This window comes from Caenorhabditis remanei, chromosome I (genome assembly GCF_010183535.1).
Source record: "Caenorhabditis remanei strain PX506 chromosome I, whole genome shotgun sequence".
Lineage (NCBI taxonomy): Eukaryota > Metazoa > Nematoda > Chromadorea > Rhabditida > Rhabditidae > Caenorhabditis > Caenorhabditis remanei.
In genome coordinates this window covers 11,359,252-11,374,497 of record NC_071328.1, presented here as the reverse complement: position 1 = coordinate 11,374,497, position 15,246 = coordinate 11,359,252, and the positions used below count along the sequence as shown (strand labels likewise).

Here is a 15,246-nt window from a genome sequence, read left to right as displayed (position 1 = left end):
ACATTTTCCCTGAATACGGTCAAGCTAAAACCGAGATGAAAGAGCATTTATTGGACTGAAGACAACTTCAACTTCCGGAAAAAAGATGTTCAAATTGTAACTTCAATATTTATTACTTTAAATTAAAAATCTATTATTAGTACTATTATTATTGTAGTTGATCTACGCATGGATTCATATTATTTTCCGATCACTTTCAGTCCAGACTTGATTCTATCCGAACGTTTGAAGTTTGCCGATTTGCCGCAGACATAAAACTGAATCGAGAAATCGTGGAAATCGCTAAAAATTTTCTAGAATAGTCATGAAAGATGGTTGTTATTCTTACTGAAGATGAAAGGCATTATCATCCTCTCGAACAGATATACGAGCTACCTCTTTTGCCGACAATTGTCTGAAGTTATAAGAATTGAGGAACGTCGTATTAACGGCTACATTGCTGTCCCAACTAGCTAAGTATCGATTTGCCCCATTATCACAATCCACTTTACATGGAGCTCGTCCTCCGAGGAAATAGTGAGATAACACTGACCCTGGATTCTTCGCAGGATTCGGCTTCACTGAAAATTTACAATTATTGATTGCAACAGTTCTCATCTCATTCACATTTATCCAAAACCTTCTTATACTCGTCATAAGAATCGAAACCAGAGAGTGCCGCCCCAAAGTCCTCACATTTCCTAATAGCGGTAGGATAATCTGTAGGGTTGTTGTTTTCAATCTGAAAAGTTTTGCTTAAGTGGTTATCTATTAGTGCGGCACGGTGTTTGAAACATAGCTGAAAGGCCTGAAAAATAACGAACATAATGACAGAAAACTCGGTTTTTACGATCAAATCGAACAACTTCATAGTTATTGCCAGGTGGTGCGGGAGGACATTCGGCGAATACCCAGTTGAAGGTATCTGAATAATTGTTTTAGATTAATATCAAAATAGATACATACGAAGAGTGCAGAGAGCAGGCGCTCTCATTCCAGCCATTGTTGGGAACCGACCATCCCTGGAAAGAGTTTTCAGAGTGAGTAAATTGAGCTCCGCTTACTTGTTGAAACTCAGACTATGTGAGTGACAGTAGTTGTCCTTTCCTCGTTGTTTACCCTGATACAACTGGTAGTCAGCATCGTTTCCATTCTTTTGTTTGAAATCTTTCAGAGAACAACCGCTGAAAAAAATTATTCGAATCTCGAAACTTTGAAAAACCTACTCATTCTTAAATGCATTAGTTAAAAAGAATCGTTGATCCTTCAGATAACTCTTGACATCATTGAACTCTTCTTCAATTGCAGTCATTGGATAACTATTAACATTGAGAATGTTTCCAATACTCGTACAAATATCTCCAATGTTATCAGTCGTGAATTTTTCAGCTTTACCATCGTAGTTGGATTGGTCGTTGATGGGACGTAAGCCTGTTTGGAGAACTCTGAAAAATAAATATTGTACGGTTCTTCCGGCAGAAAACTAACGTCATAAAATTGGCAGAAGGAATGATTGCTCCACCAGTATAAACATGGATGGGATATATCTCACTGTAAATATCAGCCAAATAAAACATCTCAGCCATTGTCATTCCAGGAGTATACTCGCATATTACTTGATGTTTTGAAAGATGATCATCCATGAGAATATCTCCTTTTCTGGTATCAAATTTATATGCTCCATCTTGAACATACACCGCCGCATTCCCTTTTCCATTCACAAAATAGTCTCTGAGATCCGAAACGTAAACCCATGCATCAAGAATACCGATCATATCTTGGAGATAATTATTCATCGTGATGGAATAGTAGTGAGCAACTTTCGGTTTCATCAGAGGATCTTTTCCTTGAGTATTGGCGGAGCACTGCTCGATTGCTTTTTCCCACGTGTATTTCTGATCAAAAAGTTTGTAGCATTTTCCATGGATTTGCCAGTAGTCGTCAGCACATTTTAGGTTGATTTCTGAAATGAAAGCATTTTGAATTCTAGAATTACTATCGCAGGACGTTTGGTCACTCACGGAATGTGCAGGTTGTTGTTGCTTCTGCTGTTGGCTTTGCTCCAATAATGTAGTACGGGAATCTGCTTTCGCAATAATCCTTTGCGTGGTCCTGAAAATGTGTCTCATTTTTCATTTTCCACCTTCAAAGGCTCACGTCGTCTTTTGTCCAAGTCTGCATGTTCACTTCGCATTTATATCCTTTCTCTTCATTATTTGGATCCACATTCGCGATTTTACCATTGAACACGAAGCAATACAACATTGAACTACGGTCCGCTTTCTTGTCATACTGTAGTTGGAAGTCATTGAATTTATTACCATTGTCGCTTCTTGCCAAAGGGACCAGAAAGAGAGCAGAAAGAAGAACAAAATTCTGTAAAAACAGGACTAGAACTGCACGAAACGCCTCGAGTTCGAAACTAACCATTGTTCGCTTTCAACGATTCTTTTGTTCAGTCTTTGAGCCAAACAGTCGATTGATCAACACGAGTTCTTGTTGTGACTTCTTTCTTCCTTTTTCCTCCTTTTATGTAGATCCACGATCTTGTTTTTTACGGTTAGTAGGTTTCGGATACAGCACACGGTTTCTTTTTTTATTAGTTTTTTTCGAAATTTGAGGTCCCGTAGTTGAGTCTGTTCGGGTTTTTTGATCAAGTTCACGTGTTAATTTGAATAAAAAGCCAAATCTGCAAATATTCACGTGTCACGTGTCAAAGAGATGGTCGAATTGCACAGTAAAAACTCTTCCAAAATTATTCAAATATGAAAGGGTTTTCAGGATCGAGGTGATAAAACCAATGAAGAAATACTGAGAAGAGCTTGGAGAGACTACAGAATAAGTTCAACAAGTGGTAGAAAGATATTTGTAGATTCTGTCTTTGAAACAAAATTCAAGACATTTTTTGCAGTTTTTGCGGTTATTAACAGGATTCCAACGCAGACTTTCGGCGAAAGAGCAACAAATTGGAAACGGAAGCGGAAGGAGTGCAGGCAGCAGTTGGGCAAGCGGTGACCGTGGTTGGAAGAATTTGAGGAAGAATTTAGGAAGTTTCGATCGCAGAGTAGTTGATTTGTAAATTCATAGCTGATCCACCTAAAAATTTAATTAGGTAATTCAGAAAGATTTTCCGTCCTCAAACAGATCAAATCTCTCCAAAAACAGTTGTCATCTTCCCACAAAACGGACAGATCACATGATTCAGCACATCTCCTCTCATCAGACATTTTTGGCTTGGTGTATAACCACAACTCGTTAAAATTCTTGGTATTTGCTTCTTCTATTCTGAACTGAATCTTTTCTGACATTTTCAGTTCTCATTAGAATTCTAGTATTCAGATGCTGTGATAACTACAGTAACGCAAATCGTCAGGAGAAGAAAACGTTTGCAAAAAAGACAATTTTCATCGGACGTGAACAGGTTCGACTGTAAAACGCGATTTTTTCTTAATTTGACCTTTCCAACGAAATAAACGTTTTGTTAGAACCTTTTCGTCAATTAGTTTGAAAAATTCGATGATAATGATGATGAAAATACTCATCACTTTCGGTTTCTTTGTCCTCACCAACTCCCAAGTGGATCGTGATTGGAGTTTCCAGAGTATGTGTGCTTTCTGGAATGGAGACATTTCGTATCGCCCGAGAACGAATGGACTTCAGTCGATGGAAGGAGACAAGTGCACATTCGATTTTCCAGTTTCCACTGATACTCAGGTTCGTTATGGAGAACTGATGCGAAATGAACTGGATTTTCATTAGGAATCAGCAAAAAGGTATTGTGAAGAGAATGTTCCCTATCATATCAACGACGCAACACCTGGATTTCCAACAAAATGTGCAGCAGAAGCGACATTAGTTTGTCAATCTGGATGGATTCAGTTGTTTGGGAGATGTTATAAAATGACAAAAGAACTTAATACAAGACAAGATGCAGTGGTTCATTGTAAGGCACAGAAGGATGATGCAACGATTGCTTTCATTCATAGAGAAACATTGCCGTTTCGAATAAACGGTGGGTAAAATTCTACTGCATCAATATAAAATTATCAAGTTGACTAGTAGTGTTCTATCTCACCAGATTGGCACAGTGCCAATTGACACTGGATCGATACAAATATACACTTACGCGCGAAACCATATGATACATGATGACAGCTATAAAAATGAATTTCAGATTATTTCACTCGTGTTTCTCGTATCTGGGTGGATGCAAGTGAGGCCATCACAAAGGATCTGATCGATAACAATGTAAATGGAAACCTAATTTTGGCACTCGATGGATTCGAGTATAATCTTCCAAATCTCGCATTGACTCGTGTGGATTCTTCTGAAACTGCGATGGTTTTATGTGAATATACGCCTTCGATGACAATAGCTGAAAGTCATTATTTGCTTAGAAGATATGGAGAGATATACTATCCAACTGTCTTCACTTCTGAAAAAGCTTATGTCCGGTCGACGAGTAGTATTCAGAGACATAATGAGAATAGAATGGCAGATAATGATTATTGTTCGAAACTATTGAAGCCTTTCCTCGGAAATGTTAAAGCTCAATCTGCAGTTCCGACGGAAGAAATGTTGAGAGGAATTACAGTAAAACGGGATGCAACAATTATTCGAACTTCAGTTTATTCCGGAGACGCGAAGAGAGATAGTCGGATCAGTTCAGATTGTACTCCAAGTAAAGCGAGGAACTACGGTATTGATTACGCAGGAAATGTGAGTTATTCAGTTATTTTCTTCAATCATACAATATACAGTACCGTTAAAAAGTGTATTAAGGTTTGCCTTTTTTCCGTTGAAAATGCCCAACTTTGAGAGTGTGGCATAGTAAAACTAACTTTCGTACAAAATAAATTTTTGTGGGATCGAACAGACGAAGAGTAGAATTCCATTTTTGTAGTTGACAACTCTCAAATCAAATCGTCTCCTGTCAGTGCAAAATGGAGTGATTTTTGAGCTGTCCACTTAAAATTACTATAACTCTCTAGGGAGTGTCCGTACAAAAAAGTGGTCAACTACAAAAATGAAGCTCTACTCTTTGTGTGTTTGATCCCATAAAAAGTTATTTTGTAAGAATGTTAGTTTTACTATGATACACTCTAAAAAGTCGGGCATTTTCAACTGGAAAAAGGCAAACCTTAATTCACTTTTGAGCGGTACTGTATGTCATGGTTGCTGGCATCATACGACCATCTCTTGATTTCAGAACGGAAATCCATTCTTTAAATCACTGAAAGACGATCCAATTTGGAGAAGTGGAGAGCCGAAAGAAACGTGTGACGGTGGTTCGTGGAGTACTGGAATCTCATTGAGTCGAGATCATGACAAGAAACTGGAAGCAATGTCAGATGCTCGCTATGCTCCCATCTATTGCCAGACTAACTTCGAGACGATGGGTTATGGAGATTGTCCAGATGGGTTTCAGACGTTCTATCGTAAAGAGATCGGACAGAAATGGTGTCATATATTTGTTTCGAAAAAAAACACATTTGATGGAGCAGAGTTGGAATGTCAAAAAATGGGAGGCCATGTCAGTGGTTTCACGAATCAAGAAGAGTTGGATTTGATGGATAGTAAGTTGAAAATATGATTATTACGAAAAACATTTTGTTCAGAAATGTGGGGAGACTCTGGAGCAGATCCGAATGAAACGGCTTGGATTGGTGCCAAGAGGCGAGAGGAGTGTATCACAATGGGGATTGCTAGTAAAATAGGAGGATTCCATCCAGATGACAATAATCCTTGTTCACGTCTCCGCGTATTCGAATGGATCAACGGGGTTGCTCCGAATCCTCCGGATTTCCTTACTCGCTGGATTGCTGATTACGAGCCCAACTTCTCCGGTAACGACGAAAAGTGTGTTTCGCTTTTGAAAGGAACACACAATGTAATAGGATGGTCGAGTAAGCCAATCTTTGCAACAAAGAAACTGAATGATATTCCGTGCAATCATGGTTTCTACTATTTCTGTGGACGAGAGGCTCCGATTGTGAGAAAGAGCTAAGAAAGTCTATTCTGAAAATCGAATGAATAAAAGTGTTGAGATAAACCGCATTTTCTGAAATTGAATAAGAAGGAATGCAATATTTGTATTTTTAATGAGAGTAATTTAAGACTAATTTAAAACTTTACAAATTCAAGAGCTGAGTAATATTCACACATCTCTCCGTAAAATTTGTTTTCGGGTTTCTGTATTTTGGAGAAGATATTATATTTTAATAGAAAGTTTCATAAATATATAATTGGGTTTTAATTTTTTGGCTCCGGATACTCCCCGACTGAACCTTATTTGCCGTTTCGATCCCATTTCGGTGCCACACCGGCTAACTGCCATTTACCTCGGCTAACTGCCATTTTTCACGGCTAACTGCCGTTAACTAACTCCCGAAACTCGTGGCTATATCCCAGATAGGTGCCACTTACGCGCCAAAAATTACGTGAGAACCTTTGAGAGAGTTAAAAATCTTCTTACAATTACAGAAACTTGATTTACATACAATCTTTACTTATCTTCTTCACAATCACGGGAAATCTGTTTCCAATTTTCATAATATGTTTACGTGTTCTACTCATTTTTCAACAACAAGAACATAAAATATACCTGACCTCTGTGACATGTTCCCAATTAAATATAAACCAGGACAAGGTCAAATCAGGAAATGTCTTACTGTAGTTGACCACAACAGTTTGAATCAGTTCTCGCTTTTATAACCCTTCAAATTGACGCTCTCCTCTAACCTCCTCTCTTCTCATCTTCCTGTCCTTCACCACTGGAGCAACCGGTCAGAGTGTAAGTTTCAAATCAACTGGAATCCCACTGGTCTGAAAATATCTCTTCCCAATGGTACTGTTGCAGCGGTGCATAGAGATAGCATACTTCACAGCATGCGTTCCGTTGCAGTCAGATGAGACACAGATGGTTGAAGCTAAGGAACGACGACGGACGACGGACTGCTGCAGCAATATTGGAAACAGGAAAAGAGTAAGTTAGTTTCACTACCGTCCTCTTCTCGCTAGAGTTTCAACTTAAATCATCATAGACTGTGACTAGTGGGACTAGGGTGTTTCGAAACTGTCTGGCTCGTCTCGTAGAACAGCATCAAAATTCTAAGTTTCCACTCTTCAATTATCTAGATATACAGATAAAAGTCATTCCAATGTGTCACTCACTCATTACATAGTCTATTCTCTCTAGTTCTAAAGTAGTTTCTCTTTTATTTCTCGATTAATTCATAGCATGAACCTTGGAGAGACGAGGCCTCATCCGAAATCCCATTTCCTTTTAAATCATCTTACTCCGTGTCGTAACCGCATAGGTAACCCAGGAAACCTGGAGAAATGCTATACAACGCGGGCTGAGGTTTACTTCAGTAGACATGAGTTTGAATTCTCCCGGTCTAGAAAATATAAGGAATATTAGAAATTGGGATACTTTCTATTCATCTGACCTCTTCTCACCATTCTTACTCTGTGTCGTAACCGCATAGGTAACCCAGGAAACCTGGAGAAATGCTATACAACGCGGGCTGAGGTTTACTTCAGTAGACATGAGTTTGAATTCTCCCGGTCTAGAAAATATAAGGAATATTAGAAATTGGGATACTTTCTATTCATCTGACCTCTTCTCACCATTCTTACTCTGTGTCGTAACCGCATAGGTAACCCAGGAAACCTGGAGAAATGCTATACAACGCGGGCTGAGGTTTACTTCAGTAGACATGAGTTTGAATTCTCCCGGTCTAGAAAATATAAGGAATATTAGAAATTGGGATACTTTCTATTCATCTGACCTCTTCTCACCATTCTTACTCTGTGTCGTAACCGCATAGGTAACCCAGGAAACCTGGAGAAATGCTATACAACGCGGGCTGAGGTTTACTTCAGTAGACATGAGTTTGAATTCTCCCGGTCTAGAAAATATAAGGAATATTAGAAATTGGGATACTTTCTATTCATCTGACCTCTTCTCACCATTCTTACTATGTGTCGTAACCGCATAGGTAACCCAGGAAACCTGGAGAAATGCTATATAGAGCGGGCTGAGGTTTGCTTCAGTAGACATGAGTTTGAATTCTCCCGGTCTAGAAAATCTTTAAAATTGGGATACTTTCTATACATCTGACCTCTTCTCACCATTCTTACTCTGTGTCGTAACCGCATAGGTAACCCAGGAAACCTGGAGAAATGCTATACAACGCGGGCTGAGGTTTACTTCAGTAGACATGAGTTTGAATTCTCCCGGTCTAGAAAATCTTTAAAATTGGGATAGTTTCTATTCATCTGACCTCTTCTCACCATTTTTACTGACGTCTCACTCATCCTCAATCCATTCTCTCTTGTTCTACAGTAGTTTCTCTTTGACTTTTCTCTAACTCTTCACTAATTCATAGCTTGAATCTTGGAGTGACGAGGCTTTCATTTCGAATGTTCACCCCTTTTCTACTGAATAACTCTTGACCACTTTTCAAACTCGAGAATTTTTATTAAAAGAATATTTTCAAAGACTTTAAGTGAAGCCATTCGTAGGTTTTGGTACCATAATGTACAATTATCAGTGTAAAAAGAGGTCGGCAGAGTTAAGAGATCGTGATGCGGTTGCACAATGGAGCGAGGTTGCGGACACCAGTTCCAGCTACACAATTACATAATTGACGAACTCCGGCGGTATCGAATCCAGAGTTGATGGCGCATTGTTTGGTAGATTGAACGAGAATGCTATCTGGTGGGAGATCGAGTCCGCATCCAAGTTTCTTGTAGCAGTTTCCAGTTGATCCACGATCCATACACTTCATCACACAGGTGGCGAATTTCTTTCCGACTGAAAGGAAGGCCTTTGCTTCGGCTTGGATTCCTGAAAAATAGAAAATATTGAATTGAACTAAGAGTTTTGATTGAGTTACCAGATCTCTGCAGGATCGAGTTGACTTCAGTGAAAGCGGCAAGTTTGAGAGTCTCTGGATAACGCTTACGGACCATTCCACCTCCGGATCGGGAGCATCTGAAAGAATAAATTGAGAGAATAGTAATCTGGCTGACAAGTATTTCAAATGTTAGATGTCGATAGGGAAAAAACTCACGCGTTCTGAAGATTCGATTTCTGACAGTTGGCGGCTCTTGTGATAGCTGGCTCCTTTTGGAGCATGCATTGTCTCAATGCTGGATAGTTTGCACCCATTGCTGCTACGTGGTTTTGACATTGATCTGCGCATTTCATGAATCCTCCGGTGGCACTTCCGAGACACTGTTCAATCTCTCCGCAGCCACATTGACGAATCATTTGTGATGTGGCAAGAGGCACGATGGATAGGAATAACAGTAAGGAGAAATGCATTCTAGAAGATGAAATTTTAAGAAAATGACAAAACCAATTATACAAAATTGTAAAAATGACGCGGCTTCAATGGAAATTCAAAACTGAAGCCAGAGAAAACACTTTTTTGTAGAAGACCAAAAGAGAAGAGAACATGAAATCTCTCAGAAAACATCTCCCATTTATACTCTTTCTCTCCAATGCTCCTCCCTGTCTCCCGACTCCGCCCACTTTTCATCTTCTTCTAACCAGTATCATCTCCGTATACATTTGTTTGTCTGCGTCTCTCCATCTCTTTACGGAATGCCTGACGTCTTCTTCTTCTTTCTTTTTTCAACATCTACACCTACTCGTCTGAAAATGTTGTTTAAACTTGTTATTACCATAGAAGGACACAAGAGAAATAGGAGAAAAAGAGAAGAAAAAAGAGAGAAAGAGGACCGAACAATGGGTCAGAAATGGACATTTCAAGGACAGATGGATTGTTTCGAAATGGAAAATGACCCTTGGTTTTTTATGGAAATGATTAGAAATCTAACCGTCTGGTGATTGCTTTTTGTCTAGGAATCTTTTGTTTGGCTTCAAATTTTCCTTTTTGATTTATTTCCTTCCGTTTAGCGTTGTTTCGATGGTTCTCTTCTTGTGTTCTGTAATTTTTAGCTGAACATTATCAGTTTTCAAGACGTCACGTTGAGTGAAAGTTAGCATCTCCATATACCGTATCCTACCAGAAAATTAATCAAGAGCAGTCTTTAGCAAAAAAAACATGTACCTTTTTCACAAATGCATTTAGAGATTCGGATTTTTAGAATTAGGAGAGGTTTATTTTGTGAGTAGCCTTTATAAAAGCCTAACAGTTACAAACACATCTGAAAATTTTGAAGAAATCGAGATAATCTCAAAGTTTGTTGTACCATTACACATTCTTAAACTTCAACATTTCCGACTGGAGACAACAAAGCCAATCCGGTTGATTTTCGGCAAGGACTGCTCGGGAAGTATTCAAAAATCCCAAGTTTCTGTTATACAGAATTTAATGTCTGGTCCAAGCAAAACAACTACAAAAACTAAAGTATTTTCTAAAGTAACATTAATTTTTCGTTAAGTGTTTATTCCTTTCAATTCAATCCTGCAATCCCCTTTCTTCTTGTCCTTTGTACCTTACTGGTCTCTATAACGGATCAATGTCCATATCTCTCAAAGGGTCATTTGAAACAAAGAAGAGACTACACTTCGTCTGAATCGTTCCTCGACAAACTTTTGAATCATGACGTCGAATTCTTTTTGATGAATTGAATCGTTTTTATGTTTCTTTATTTGAAAAACATAACACTTGAACTGTTTTAGTAGTTGTGAAGTTTGAAACTAAAATTACGTAGTTGGTTGAGTGGAGAGAGGGTAGATCAAATGAACAACAGTCACACTTAATCATCTTAATATCTCATAATTCCAGATCAGAAATCTTATCATTTCCATCGAATTCGAAGGAAGTGAAATGGCTATTCGTGTTTACTTTGGTTTCTCTCTCTCCCCCCATTTCCTTTTAGTTGATCAAAACGATTCATTCTGTGTGTCTGTTTACTGTATCAGTATTGACTTGTTTGTGATTTCTAAGACTTTTCAGATGACGTCAACGGGATCTATTCAGAAGACATTATGTTACTGTGTTTACTGAACGATCATATTCACACCAGTCGGTTAACGCAGCCTAACGGCTGCTCAACCTCCTTTTCTACACCGCCCGTGTTGAAAATTTGAAGAAATGAATTCATTTGAAGAATGAAAATGTTCTATAATTATTTTCCCCGTGAACTCCTATTTCCCTATTTCGGAAGCAAAAGCCACTGAAAGGCTTGAAAACCACGTTTTTTCACCTAGTGACCTAGTTGAGACCTTTTCTAACTAAAAAAATAGACGGGCATCATTAAGAGAAAATTTCTGATCTGATGGTCCAAATTTGAAGAAAATCGGTTCAGTAGGAAGGGCGGTAGGATCGGCGACAGACAAACAAACATACAGCCGTTTGCGTTTGTCAGATGAAACGAATGGAATTCTTTGTTTTAGAGATTTTGTTTTTGGAATCGAAAAAGATGCACCAGCTACAGTACATTTCGAAAAAGAAGCTGACATTTGTGTAACAAAAAACGCGCTTCAGGAACGCCAGAATGTACTTTTTTTTGTTTTTTCTCTAGAATTCAACCAATTTCAAAGACACAAAAAAATCGTATTCTCATTCGAAACTTCCCCGTTTTTGTGATTTCTACTCTCTCATTTTCCGTTCATTTTCTCTGATTTCAAGTAGTTTTTCGCCTAAAACGGATGATCTAATTGAATGATTCGGATCAACTTCCTTTTATCCTCTTCGCCGAAGGAATCCACTCATTTTCTGACATCATCATTTGATGACGTGGCATCTCGAACTTTTATACTCCTTTGTCCATCTTTTTTTTGCAGAAAATGGCATTGGTCGAGAATTAAAAGGGTTCTCGAGGAAAGGCGATTTTCTTTTATTTCCGAGAATAAAAAGAGTTTTTTTGCCATTGAAAGTTGAGTGACCTTCGTGTCGTTTTTATATATCAAAATTCTCTTTTTTCTTCTTTTTTCCTTTTGGTCACATACTATAAATCACCTACCGAACGAAGAATTTTTGGCGAGAGGACACAGATGTAAATAAACGAATAGTTTCTACTTTTTTTCGAAACTTGTTCCCATTTTAGTATGTTTTTTTTGAAATGAGGGCTTGTATCAGTACGAGTGGTGCCATAAAATGATGGAGTATGGTGAATGGGTCACTTCAGAAGTAGAAGGATCTACAGTAACCATTTATAGAACTAAATGTGTTTTAAATAACATGTCAGTTAGTCGAACCGCCAATTGTAGCAATAATGCACAGAGAACCTGAAAATCACGAAAATTGAGACAGAAATATAATTTTTTGTAGGATTACTGTAGTTCCAATACAATACACGTGACTGAATATGCTAAACAAGTGAGACCGATACCTAATCACCATGGTTCTAAGGGCTTACTACGCACCAGTCATCACATTTTCGATTCGTTTAAAAAGTGAAAACCAGTTCATTGTTTGATTAACCCGCACTAAAAATATAAAAATTTGAAAGACCAATATCGAACAGAAAAACTAAACAAAAATGTGATGAAAATTCAAGATATCAATGATATAATTCACGGAATATTTGAAGCCGTATCGTATTTCTCTTTGAGTCGATCAAGCATTTCCTGCTGGTCAATCCCTGCAAAAAGTTTTTAGATGTTTCAGACGAATAGAATGAGAACAAACTCTGAAAGACATGGGGCGCAGAAAACAGAATTCCGCACGTTCCTCCGACAGTGATTCCGAAGAAAACGTAGAGAAGAAGTCGATCGATTATCATTGCCACGTATTTCCAGTCGTCTCGGAACTTTAAATTTGGAGTTGATACACGATTACATCCCCCATCAAAAAAAGACAAAAACTCGCCGATTTATGTTGTTCATCTCGTTTCAAATGTTCTGTTATATACTCGATTGCATCAATTGCTCTGAGAGCATCCGTACTTAATGGATAATATGCAGACGTCTCATTGAGTGCAGTATTTCGAATTGTAGCTGTTCGATCGTCAGCTGATGGACACAGAGGATGATGGGCGGATGGGCTGAGAGTGAATTGACCGACACCCGGTAGTTGAGCCATTCCAGAACGGACGGCACTTCTTTCGGAAGCGGATTTCGGTCGTTTCATGCAGACAAGTTTTGGGAGATACTGAAAAATAACTATTTTTGTGAAACTTAGCTACATATTATCTATCAAGTGTGGTTTTTTGAGCCTTCCCACCCAATTTTTTGAATTGAATTTGGGTATTTCAGGAAAACGTCTCTTCCTCATTTGGAGAAAAATTTCCTCCTTCAGAAAACCATCAGAATACCTTTTTTGAGCTAAAAGTGCACTCACTTGTAAGAAAACGACGCGAACCCAATGTGGCATTCGATGAGTTCTGGGTCCACGGAAGTAAACATTGATGATGATTACAGTAACCAGAATAGTGATGACATTTAGTACGAAAGTGAGTAGAAGATATTTGGCCATAAGGGGAATTGTAGAAGAGGTTGGTGGAAGAATCTTGGAGACAAGAAGTAAGAACACTACGATGGAGAGCAGAACAGAGATTGTCAACGTGATTTTCTCTCCTGCAATTTTTAATTATCATTTTCTAAGAATTTCAAAAATTCTCAGAAATACTAACCTGAATCCGTAGGTAAGAAGAATACAGCCATACTCAAAAAAGCCATTAAAACAGTTGGAATAATCAATACAACAGTGTAGAAAAGAGTCTTTCTTCGAATTCGAACTTGAAATTCAATTCTTGATCTTTTATTGACCAAAGATGCTGGAACATCTATCACATCCCAGATGGAGCTGGCGGAGTATTCTGACACATCGACGAGTTCTGCCTGCACAAATTCCAGTTTGATCTCGTTTTCGTTGTACTGAAATTGAGAAAGTTTTAGAGGATGACAGGGGAAAAATGAAATAAATTACCGTCCAACTACCAAACACCAAAGTGCAAACTTGTTCATCGAAGGGGAAGAACTCGACATCTGAAATATTCCAGAATCATGTGAATTGCATTTTCTCTTCCAATTTTCGTTTAAAGTTTTTTGTTTTAAAGGTAGATTCATTTTTGTCGAGGAATGGAACCTCAGAAGTGTATTGCAAAGTTGTAGATAGTCTGTCAGTCTCCATTTTTGTGTGGGATGTAGATCAAATATGGAGATTCAATTTTGAAATTCAAAGTTTTTTGTACAATTTCTTCCGAGATCAGAAGAGTGTACTTTCTTCTCTTCAATTGCATTATGCTGACTAGGTCAAGACCGTTACCCAGCTACTTTTTTCTGTTTTTTTCCTCAAAATTCCGAAAAACTCACCAATAATACAACTGCTCTTGTAAATTGCCGGCGGTACCCATAACATATCTCCTTTATGATTAATTACAACATTACACATAAAGGATACTTCGTAATTTCCATCAGCGCTGAAAATATATACATTTAGTTTCCTATAAAAATAAACAACTCACTTATTGAATAAAACAATATCTGGAAGCCAAACTTTATCAGGAGACACTCGAATCTGTTTGATTTCTCCATAGTTGACAGGATTCCATTTCATTTGGAAATCGTGCCATTGCTGGAATAAAAAATCTTGAATTCTCCAAGAAAAAGAAAAAAAGTAAAACTAACCAGTGTCAACCAGACATTTGTGTGCATAACTTGATCTTTCTCGTCCTAAAATTAACATAATTTCCAAATTGAAAATTAAATAAAAAGAGAGGCGACAAACCACATTGATGAGCAGTACAAGTTGTAGAGCCATTTTAACAATTAGTGGGAGTTCGGATGAATTTCGAACCGGCTGAAAATACAAGTGTGATTTGATTAATTATCTGAAAATTATTACCTGAATGAGAGAATTATATCCTCTGAATACATCTACCATTAATCTTTCCTCATCATCTGACGCCGAAACTGAAATAAGAAAAATTATTTGGTATCAGAAAAGGAACAAAAATTGAACCAACCCATTTCCAGATTCAGAGAAGTAGGAAAATAGAAAAAACAAAAGTAAAGTAGGTCAACAACTGTAAACAAATCATATGGAAGTGTTCACAACTTTTTGCATTTTCTCGATCCCCGAGGGAACTATTTGCACGTATTAACCGACACACGAAAAACGTCGAAAAATCTGAGAAGGGGGTGGTGTTGAGGGAGAAGATGGAGAAGACGTCAACGCCTTCTTTTTGGTTTTTATGGGTGGTCGAAATAGGATCATTATGCACTTTTTGAGAAAGCGGGGTCAAGCTAGGTCGTTTGGCTCAAAGAAACCAGTTTTGCATATTTCCGAAGATTTTTTGAATCGAACGTGTTTCCGGTTAGAATAGTTTGTCTGTAATTTT

General features: G+C 38.0%; 4 protein-coding genes across 4 annotated transcripts; 1 reads left to right on the top strand and 3 right to left on the bottom strand.

Moving 5' to 3' along the window:
• Positions 1 to 179: 179 nt before the first annotated feature.
• On the bottom strand, positions 180 to 3,608 carry GCK72_002507 (uncharacterized protein; the record flags this gene model as incomplete). Its single annotated transcript, XM_053723463.1, has 10 exons — positions 180 to 282; positions 329 to 560; positions 607 to 699; positions 946 to 1,001; positions 1,044 to 1,163; positions 1,206 to 1,424; positions 1,468 to 1,942; positions 2,001 to 2,091; positions 2,137 to 2,355; positions 3,546 to 3,608. 10 exons carry the CDS (start codon positions 3,606 to 3,608, stop codon positions 180 to 182), a joined length of 1,671 nt encoding a protein of 556 aa, XP_053592108.1.
• GCK72_002506 (uncharacterized protein) lies at positions 3,502 to 5,986 on the top strand (the record flags this gene model as incomplete). Its single annotated transcript, XM_003112058.2, has 5 exons — positions 3,502 to 3,693; positions 3,739 to 3,991; positions 4,154 to 4,698; positions 5,189 to 5,555; positions 5,598 to 5,986. 5 exons carry the CDS (start codon positions 3,502 to 3,504, stop codon positions 5,984 to 5,986), a joined length of 1,746 nt encoding a protein of 581 aa, XP_003112106.2.
• A 2,572-nt stretch (positions 5,987 to 8,558) lies between these two features.
• Positions 8,559 to 9,313, bottom strand: GCK72_002505 (uncharacterized protein; the record flags this gene model as incomplete). The annotated part of the gene is made up of 3 exons (XM_003112209.2): positions 8,559 to 8,833; positions 8,883 to 8,980; positions 9,060 to 9,313. The coding sequence occupies 3 exons, from the start codon at positions 9,311 to 9,313 to the stop codon at positions 8,559 to 8,561; spliced, it is 627 nt and encodes a 208-aa protein (XP_003112257.2).
• A 3,165-nt stretch (positions 9,314 to 12,478) lies between these two features.
• GCK72_002504 (uncharacterized protein) lies at positions 12,479 to 14,789 on the bottom strand (the record flags this gene model as incomplete). Its single annotated transcript, XM_053723462.1, has 10 exons — positions 12,479 to 12,546; positions 12,851 to 13,055; positions 13,245 to 13,480; positions 13,537 to 13,780; positions 13,833 to 13,891; positions 14,219 to 14,325; positions 14,371 to 14,480; positions 14,534 to 14,578; positions 14,634 to 14,705; positions 14,751 to 14,789. 10 exons carry the CDS (start codon positions 14,787 to 14,789, stop codon positions 12,479 to 12,481), a joined length of 1,185 nt encoding a protein of 394 aa, XP_053592107.1.
• Positions 14,790 to 15,246: the final 457 nt, after the last annotated feature.